Consider the following 10747-nt stretch of genomic DNA (forward strand, 5'->3'; position numbering starts at 1 on the left):
ATTTTTATAAAATGTTTTATTCTCTTTGTTCAGAATGAATTTCTTTCAAGAGAACTAATTGAAAAGGATAAAGATTTAGAAAGAAGTAGGACAGTGATTGCTAAATTTCAGAATAAATGTAAGTCACTATTATATCGTCCTTTTCTATATCTATTTTCCATATACTAAAAAATTTAAACCTATGGGATGTTAATACATTAGCATTTTTTTAAAAAAAAAATTAGTTACTTTTATAACATATAGCTCAGTTCCTGTTACTTATCTTTGTAGGTTACATTGCTGTTTTTATTGTCTAAAATATTATGTCCAGTTTTTGATAAAAATGTGTGTCACATATATGCACAAGTAAAGGTGAAGTTATAAAAATTTAAAGACATTTAATATGACAAAGCTATCCAATATTTCTCTCTATTTCTCTCTATGTATATATATATATATATATATATATAAACACACACATATTCACATGACTAAAATAGGTATAGTGTTTAATTCAGCTATTCATGTTCAATTTATAGTTGAATATTTATTTACATTTTTGTTCTCCAATTTTTTTCTATTTGAAATATCTGTCATGTACATAAAATAATATAAGTTGTAGAAAAGATCTGTTCATTCAATGTAAAAAAATGTATAATTACAGTGAAAGAATTAGTTGAAGAAAATAAGCAACTTGAAGAAGGTATGAAAGAAATTTTGCAAGCTATTAAGGACATGCCGAAGGATCCTGGTGTGAAAGGAAGTGAAACATCTTTAATCATCCCAAGTCTTGAAAGACTGGTTAATGTAAGTTGTTTCTATATTACTCTGCCTTCAGCCACCCCATCTTCTGTATTGATTTTATTTTTGAAGCTGTGATAAAATACCCAGTTAAAAAGCAACTTTATAAAAGGGATGAATTATACAGTCCAGGAGAAGCCTGTTATGGCAGGAGAGTGTAGGCAGCAGGTGTCAGCTGCAGCTCATCATATTGCAACCATAGGCTTTCAGAACTAGTGTTTCTACTTTATAGATGCTGAAGTGAGGAGGGAAGAAATCTAAGTTACTCGCTCAGCTAACATGAACCTGGTTTATATTTGATTGCTGATCCTCTTATGACTATCTAGTTGTTTTCTACTTTTCTAATCTATTAATATTTACTAAATGCTATTTATTTTAATGGAGCAACCACTATGTATAATAACATAGGCTAAACTTAAATTTTATAAATATTATTTCATAAGAAATGTAAATAACCTTTTTTATTAGACATGGCAGGGAGCATGGAAAGATGATAAATTATTTAAAGGCATATTTTTCTTGACTATGATTTTACTATTTTTTTTTTGCATTTGTAATATATATTATAAATATACCAGGCTATGGAATCAAAGAATGCAGAAGGAATCTTTGATCCCAGTTTGCATTTGAAAGCCCAAGTTGATCAACTTACAGGAAGGAATGAAGAATTAAGGCAAGAACTCACAGAGTCTCGGAAAGAGGCTATAAATTATTCACAGCAGTTGGTAAAAGCAAACTTAAAGGTAAGAGTTTTATTAAATTTCAGAAAATATTAAGCCTGTGATAGTATGTTCAATAGAAAACTTTTTTAAAGAGGAAAATGTCCTTTGAGATCTTTCAACTCTTAAACCACTTTTTTTTTCTTTTGGAGATTTTGAAAAATGTTTTGATTTATTCTTTGATAATTTCATATAGTATATTTTATCATGTCTTATCCACAGACTCTCTTCTCAGATTTTTCTTAACAACCATACTTCTTGTTATATTTTTCCTCAAACAAAACCCATGGAATCTGATTTGTGATAGCCAGTCATCTAGTGAGCATGGTGCTTGCCCTGCAGTGTGGTAGATATACCCAAGTCTCTCCACTAAAGAAAACTGAGTTTTTCCTTTCTTGGCAGTGACCAATTACAAATAGCTTTTTGGTTAGGGGTGGAATTTTGTGACCACATCCTCTCCTCTGGGCTGGGATTTTGCCAGGCTTGATCTTGTGCTGATATTTTGTGTGCTGTCACAACTGTCTTCGTGAGTTCATATGTGCACATGCCCTGTTGAGTCTGAAAACCGTAGTATCCTTAGAGTCATCCTTAATCTTTCTGCCCGTCTTCTACATGATCCTTGAGCTCTGTTTCAGCTGTACTTCCCAACGTCTCTCACTCTCTACACATTGTTTTTTGAAGATTCGTAAGAAGTTATGTGGAAAAATAAGTTCCTTTTACTATACTGGAGAACCTAAGAGCTCTAAATCTTGTTTTAGGCATTTCTTAGTAAAAAATTAAAGCTTAATTTAATTAATTTTTGTTAAGTTGTTCCCATTTTTAAAAAGATTTGCAATAGAGAAAGCATGAAGTATAACTTGCTGCCTTGTAGTTTTCTGAAATGTGATTATCATTCCTGGATTGTTTCCAGATTGAACATCTTGAGAAAGAAACTGACCTTCTTCGTCAATCTGCAGGATCCAATGTAGTTTATAGAGGTGTAGACTTACCTGATGGGATGGCACCATCTAGTGCCTGTGTCATCAATTCTCAGAATGAATATTTAGTACATCTTTTGCAGGTACTGAACATTTATGTGTTAATGACAGACATTTTTGATAGTATGGTTCTTAATTTAGTCTATAAATTCCTTTGAATTCTCAAAAAATTATTTTATAGTAGATTGTGAGCCAGCTGGACTAATATAAAGAAGTTTATTCCATTTATCTGCCTGTAAAGTATGTTCATGCATTTTGCTCATTTGTGTGTTACTCATTTGAGATATATGATATGTAGAATTATAAGCAATTAATATAAAGTAACATTATATAAATAAGTATTTTGTTTATTGCTGCTTAGAAAAATAAGAGAATGAAATGATAAATTTCTCGGTGCTGTTATTAAAATTGTCTCTTTTTGCGTTAATCACAAGAAAAGCTTGCATGTAAATTTGCCTTTCACCTTTTCCAGTATAGATTGTTAGATCCACTGCGAATTAGGAGGGGTATTCTATTATATTACTTTACCCGTGCTTTTTTTTACTGCTTGCCAGCTGCAGAAGTGGATTAAAAAAAAGCTTGATGAAGTACTTTTTAGATTTTTCTTTGAAGCTTAAAGTCTCTAACATTTCAGGCCCTATAATTGTACTTAAAATAAAACTACTCAAAATCACAAATAAATTTGTGATTATAAGTATCACTGCCTCCGACTGCTAGATTGTCCATTGGCGTGATACTTGAGTTATATTCATCATTTTTTTAAATATTTGGGCATGACATTAATCTTGTTTCTATTTGAATTTGTATGCTACCCAAGTCAGGTAAGGGTGAGTTCAACAACATATCAAAACATTTCTTAAATATGCATCTTATGTCACTATTCTTAGATACAGGAAAATACTAATGATTTTTTTAATATATTATTGGGATACCATCAACAAATAATGTCAGCACGGTATTGTCATGCTTGATCTAAGATTCATGATTTTTATTTTTATTAAAACTGATAGGGACCAGCAAGATTGCTTAGTGTGTAAAAGCACTTGATGCTAGCCCTGACGACCTGTGTTTGTCTTCAGTTACTTGGGCCACGTGGTGGAAGGAGAGAATAGACTCTGCAAGTTTTTGTCTGACTTCCATATGTGCAGTGCATATGCATGTGCATGCAAACCAATAAATAAATTAATTAGTGTAAAAGTCACAGCCTTACCATATTTTAAAAGAAATGGGCTAATTTTGGTAGAGGCACAGAAGTGTATGTTGTCAAAACAGTACATGGCTAAGTAACAGGAGTTGACTATTTAGCTGTTCTGTCTGATAAGCATTTTTGCTTAAGGTGAATTCTGTATCTGCTAGTTTGTGTGCTTACTGCAGCTACCATATTTGAAAAGAATAATTTTGCTTGTTTCATAGAACTTTGTATTGCCTCATTCTTTGTACCTTATATTGAAATGTTGAAAATAATGGAATTTCAATAATCATTTTGGAATCTGAATGTGTACCTTTGGATTCAAAATATAGTCTAATGCTCTTTAAATTCTTATTTATAAACCAAATTTTAGGAACTAGACAATAAAGAAAAGAAGTTAAAGCATTTAGAAGATTCTCTTGAAGATTATAACAGAAAATTTGCAGTAATTCGTCACCAACAAAGTTTATTATATAAAGAATATCTAAGGTATTTATGTTTTGAAAACTTTATAAAGTTGTTATATTGTACTGACAGTCACAAAGCAGAGTATTGATCCTCCTCTATATAACCACTGTCAAGAACATGTTTCAACATGTTTCTAAACTAGTTTATTGATCTTAACCCTCTTTGTTTCTGGGATTGACAGAGTTTAGCCAGATTCCAACATTTGGTAGGTGTGAGGCATTGAGTAAGTTGCTTTGCCTTTGTTGTCTCTGTCTTAGTTTCTTCCTGTGAAATTCTATGATAGTACTTCCACTCCCTAATAGGGTTGTAATGCAGTCTAAGTGAACTTACATCAAAACATTCAAGCTAGTGCATAACACAACTGGACAATATAAATATTAGCTATTGGTAACAACATTCATCACTATCATCACTATACAAATGGGAGCTAACATACCTTCTCATGTTTCTCTCATCAGTTCAACCATAGTATTAGTAGGAATTATACTTCATAACCAAAGGTGATTCTGAATACTTATGGTACTATCTGATTGACAGGAAATCTAGAGGCAGAGGATGGATAAATTTGTATGGATTTTTCTTATCTACTATTATGGTTATAAAATGTTTCCAGGCATTCATAGAACTTAGATTCATGTTCATTAAAGAAGAGTAACATGTCTTCACATATCTAATCAAAATTAAATCATATGTTGAAATGAAAACCATTTGGTGGCAAAAGTAATGATGCCACTAAAATTGGCCCCATGCCATCCATAATTTGAATGCCTTTTCAGTAAGCAACAATGACTTACGTGCCTTTAAAAATGATTTAGATTTCTTTTAATTGATAAGTAAACTTATACTTGTTTTTGTATCCAAAGGGATTTTGATTTGTGTGAAAATAGAATAGATAAATCAACCTGTTTAGTGTGTTTATTAGTCCTCTCATTGTTTTATGGTACAAATACAATTACCTGCTGTTTAACAAGTTTTCAAGTACATAATAACATACTGAAATCATAGTGTAGTTCAATAGATTTCTTGAACCTACTCCTTTTGTTTCAGTCCTTTACATACCTTCAATTAAATCTAAAGGTTTTGTTTGCTTGTTTAAAAATTCTTTTCATACAATACATTTTGATCATGTTTCTCCTCTTCTATGTTCTTCAAGACACATACTCTTTCCTACCCACAAAAATTTATGTTTTTTGTTCTTTCTCTCCCTCTTTAAAAACAACAACAAAAAGGAAGTGGACATAGGGTCCTATTCCTAACCAAGAAGCTGTTTGCATTTGATATCTCTTTAAACTGATTAAAGAGAAAAATCAGTTTTCACTAAATTCAGTAATTCCTAATGTTCTCATTCTAAACATTTTGTGCATATACATTGCTCGTATTTAAGACATAGGCCAGAATTTTGAGATTTGATATTTTTTCAGAATTTGGTTTGGAATGTTAACAATATTTATATTCTAAATCCTTTTTGCTTTATAATAATTTGTTTATAAATTCAATATACTAATTGAATAGTTACTCAATTGACATACATACACTTTTTTTTTAACAAATCAACCTAATCCATTGAGTGCACTATAAAGCTGGCTCTTATGTCATTTTGATATGAAAGCTTTAGTGTTTGAATGACCTTTCAAACAATGCTTTTCTTTTTTTCTGTAAATTTATTATTATTTATTACAGTTTATTCACTTTTTATCCTGGCTGTAGCTCCCTCCCCCATCTCTTCCAGGGTGTCACCTTCCCACTCTCTTCCCCTGCATGTCCCTCCTCTAGTCCACTGATACAGGAGGTCCTCCTCCCCTACTGTCTGACCCTAGCCTATCAGGTCTCATCAGGAGAGATTGTCCCTGCTCCCCTTACTAGAAAACCCCTATGGAGCATGGACTACATCCGAGCAGGGGGGTCAAAGAACCTTTCTCTAATGAAGCTTTAATGCTTGTCGTTTTCTGTTTTTTCTATTTCCTTTTTTGACATAAAATATTGTAGGATTGCCTTGTATATTTCATGTCTGCATAAGGATTGGGGTATTATGTTGTAAATATTTTAAAGTGATAGGTCAGATAAAAGAAAATTTCATAAAATTGTAATACTACCTTTAATTTATTGAAAACGTTGAGTGAAATTTAACTTTTTGCATATCAATTGGTAAATAGTATGTCTTTTGTTCTAAGAAAATTTAAAGCTTCCAGAATCTAAATGCATCCTTTTTGTGGGGAAACATTTTATTCTATTTACTTTATTGTCTTTTTCATTGTTATTACATTTATTATAGTGAAAAGGATATTTGGAAAACAGAATCTGAGACGCTAAAAGAGGAGAAGAAAAAACTTGAGGATCAAGTTCAACAAGATGCTGTGAAAGTAAAAGAGTACAATGTAAGCCTTGAACATCATTCTGCCAAGTACAAACAAGGATACCTTGATTCACTCAGTAATGTCAGTATGATTTTGTTCAGAATTTGCTCAGTGCTCTGCAGGTGGATTCGAATGAAATGAAGAAAATACTTTCAGAAAACAATAGGAAAATTACTGTTTTGCAAGTGAATGAAAAGTCCCTCATACGGCAGTATACAACCTTAGTGGAAATGGAACGGCAGCTTAGAAAAGAAAATGGGAAATACAAGAATGAGTTAATATCAATGGAAGCTGAAGTTACTGAAAAAATTGGAAATTTGCAAAGGTTTAAGGTATTGCTGATTTTTTTTTTTCACCTCCTCAGGAACTTTTGATTCTAAGGGTAATAAGAATCATGCACATATATCACCAGGATTAATGGTTCATGTTTATTGACATTTGCTGTAATTCATTCATCTAATTTTTTTTGTTGGAACACTTAAACTGTAGACATTTCTCTACTAAATATTTTTAGTGTACTTCTCTACAATAGAAAGCTTTTGTTTACAAAACTAACAATTTTAGTGAATATTAGTGAAAACATTGACAGTATTTCTGTTTCCTATGTGCAGACAGTAGTAAGTCTTCTTTAGTTCTAGAATTTGATCATGAATAATGCATTTATTGTATTTGACAGTTATATGTCCTAAATGCCAAATGCAGCAACCTACTTCACTTTGTTTTGCTTTTCTCTCTGCAGAATATTTAATTGATCTATTTTTATTTTCATTTTACCAAATTTAGCTCTAAGGCCTTGGTTTTGTTTCAATTTAAACAGGCTTAGCAAGAATATGTCTTAACTAATAATCTATGTTAGTTCAAAAGATAGCATGTTTGTTTGGATGGCGTTTTGTGGGGAATTGCATTATTTTTTACTGATACCCTTTCTTTTTAAGCAGTTAACTGGTACAATTTTAGCATGATATAAAGGATCATTTTCTACTTTTTTCTAATAATTTTGGCACTCATGTAGGTGCCTGGTACGGGTGTTCATGATTTTCTCACATTCTTAGTGCTTTTACATTCTTTTGGAAGGAGAGCACGTTTCATCATTATCCAGGTCATCTGGTCCTCTCAAAGTATATTTCCCACTGTGAGGGCAGCATGGGTGTTTTGATCTCTCTTTTTCACCACCAGATACAGAAGGCAGAGTGTGTGTGCTCTATTTCTGCGATGAATCATTTATTTCCTTATAAGGCTCTTCTTTGGTTATCATGAGAGGTTCACAGACTTTTAAACAGTAGGCACATTTTACTCAATTGATAACTTTCCATTTTATCCATTAGGAGGCTTTTGATATGTCTCTTAGTTACTTTAGCAAGGATCCATTGGTTTTTGAACTTAGCTTGATTTATTTTCTAGACCTAACTTACACATTGCTTCTACTCAGATATAAAGTAATCCAATTCTTTAAGGAGCCCTGTTTCCTTTTAGAGGGGATAATATTTACATACCCAGAACTGATTATATAATGTCATTGCTTTTCGGATGTCATTGCTGCTAGTCGCTTGCCTTGGACAACATAGGGGATATAATGAATGTTTTTAGAATAGGAGTTCATATTTAACTTTGTAGTTTTATGTTCTTCATTATTTTGCACAGAAAACTGACAGCTTAAAGTAATTATTTTATCAGGTATCATCATATATTAATTAAAAATAACAGCCGTTCCAATGTTTTTTAATATATCCTAAAATTTCTTTACAGTTCTTATGTTCCTTGGACTCTATCTCACCGAGCATGCATTGGCAAAAAATAACATTCTAGTAATTTGAAATGATAATTTTTTTTTTTTGCTTTCAATATTAGGATATTTAAAAGTGAGTTGGAAAATATAAAACATTTATGTTTTGAAAAGATATAGTGTGAAATGTTTAGCTGTTGTGCCTGCCCTGCTACCCAGGTGACAGAATACCCTGCAGATAGCTCTTCTGCAACTGGTACAGAAGCTGGAGTGACTGCCCATTCACACTTGCCTGCACCTTCCCCTGGGAGCTCGTTTTATTCAGACATGATTTAAGGCCACCTGAGACATAGAAATTTTCTTAGTTTTATTCTATTTATTCAGAGTGGAAATGATTAAGTCACTTAAAGAAATAAAAGAAACAGAGGAATATTCAAACAAACAGGTGAAGGAATTGAAGGAAAATACAGTCAGACAGGTGGAGGAAATCAACAGAAAATGGTTCAAGATCTGAAGATAGAATTGGAAAAATTAAAGAAAACATAAACAGAGGAAATCATGGAAAGGGAGAACCTAGGAAAGAAAACAGGAACTACAGAGGTAAGCATAACTAACAGACTACAAGAGATGGAAGAAAGAATCTCATGTGTGGAAGATACAATGGAAGAAATTGATGTATCTGTCAAAGAAGGTATTAAATCTAAAAAATTCCTGACACAAACCATCCAAGAAATACAAGACAGCATAAAAAGACAAAATCTTAGAATAATAGGAATAGAGGAAAAAGAAAATTCCCGTCTCCAAGGCCCAGAAAATATTTTCAACAAAATCATAGAAGAAAATTTCCCCAATTTAAAGGAGAGGCCTATACGCATACAAGAGGCCTACAGAACACCTGATAAATTAGACCAGAAAAGAAAATCCTCCCACCACATAATAATCAAAATAGTAAGTATACAGAACAAAGAACAAGTACTAAAAGCTGCAAGGGAAAAAGGCCAAGTAACATAAAATGGCAAACCCATCAGACCACACCTGATTTTTCAACAGAGACTGTGAAAGACAGAAGGGCCTGGACAGACATCATGCAGACCCTAAGAGAACACAGGCTACTCTACCCAGCAAAACTCTCAGTCATCATAGATGGAGAAAACAAGATATTCAATGACAAAAACAAATTTCAACAATACCTACCCACAAATCCAGCATTACAGAAGATGCTAGAAGGAAAAATACAACCCAAGAAAACTAACTACTGTCAAGAAAACACAGGAAATAAATAACCTCACTACAACAAACAAAGCTATTTAGATATTTTAATTATTCAGTAACAGGAACCAAAAGACGAGTTTGTGTCATTTCAAGAAAGCAGATATAGCTACAATTTAAAGGTATTGTTAGTTCATGCTAATTTTTTCACTTAAACTGCCAAATGTTTAGTTGATTTTAATCTTCTAAATCTTAGAAAAGACATTCAAAGATGATTTCTGTTTATTATACTTTCCCAAATTAAATGTACTTCAGTTTACTGTGACAACTTGTAAAAGTCATTTAAATTTTTAATAAAATTATCTAAATATCTTTTATATGGAAGAATACATGAACAATATATATTTTCAAATGTCTTTAAAATTATTTTGGTTACAACTGAGCTGTCTCCCTTAAAAATTATGTTTTACTAGAAAAAAATGTACAAATTTAACTCAGTTTATTTTATTTTTTTCCAGGAAATGGCCACCTTCAAAATTGCAGCTCTCCAGAAAGTTGTGGATAATAGCGTTTCTTTGTCTGAACTAGAGCTAGCCAACAAACAGTACAATGAACTGACCACTAAGTATAGGGACATGTTGCAGAAAGATAACATGCTTGTTCAAAGAACAAGTAACTTAGAACACTTAGAGGTAGGTGTATATGATCTTTACACCTTCTTATTTTACTTTAAGGGTATCCTTTTCCTAGGGTCTATAGGAATTTTGCTTATTTTCAATGATTAAAATTGGTTTCTATTCATGTAATTGTTGTGGAGATAAGAAAATAGGTATAACCAACTGTGGTTTGTCCTGGATATCAATATATATACCAATATGTAGCATACTGACTATATATAATTACAAATGACTTAATAATGACTTTAGCTAGGTCATCCTCTTACATTTCTTGTTGTATGATTTAGCTGAGCCAACCTTCTTTTATGGCACAAATAGGATATTGCAGTTAAAGGGAAATGCTATTAAGTACCCATTCCTTTCTTTTCTGACCTTTCTCTCACAGTCCCTAGATTCTGTTTCTTATGATGGATTTATTTGACTGTGAATACATTATGAGTGGTATTTCCTTACCACTGGATCTGATCTCTAGTTCTCCATTTGTGTGTGTGTGTGTGTTATAGACATACTAAAAATCAGGGTGGAAATGAAGGAGTTGGCTTAGTTTGTAAAAGTACTTACCTGGCAAGTATTTCAGATCTTTGGACTAATTATGTAAGTTTCTTTCTCTTTTTATAATAAAACACTCCAACCAAAGCAACTTAAAAAAGG

At 32.1% G+C, this 10747-nt stretch overlaps 1 protein-coding gene across 1 annotated transcript in view; it reads left to right on the forward strand.

Annotated features, from left to right (window-relative positions):
* Positions 1-10747, forward strand: part of Cep290 (centrosomal protein 290) — a 96492-nt gene that overhangs the window by 33244 nt on the left and 52501 nt on the right. Inside the window, exons 18-25 of the mRNA XM_055627832.1 lie at positions 34-118; positions 644-786; positions 1359-1523; positions 2410-2559; positions 4039-4154; positions 6406-6508; positions 6589-6819; positions 9938-10111. Of these exons, the coding sequence (XP_055483807.1) occupies positions 34-118; positions 644-786; positions 1359-1523; positions 2410-2559; positions 4039-4154; positions 6406-6508; positions 6589-6819; positions 9938-10111 (1167 nt within the window). The remainder of the gene's footprint in view (positions 1-33; positions 119-643; positions 787-1358; positions 1524-2409; positions 2560-4038; positions 4155-6405; positions 6509-6588; positions 6820-9937; positions 10112-10747) is intronic.

The sequence above is a fragment of the Psammomys obesus genome, unplaced genomic scaffold, assembly GCF_907164565.1.
Source record: "Psammomys obesus unplaced genomic scaffold, mPsaObe1.curated_primary_1811, whole genome shotgun sequence".
NCBI classification, from domain to species: Eukaryota; Metazoa; Chordata; class Mammalia; order Rodentia; family Muridae; genus Psammomys; species Psammomys obesus.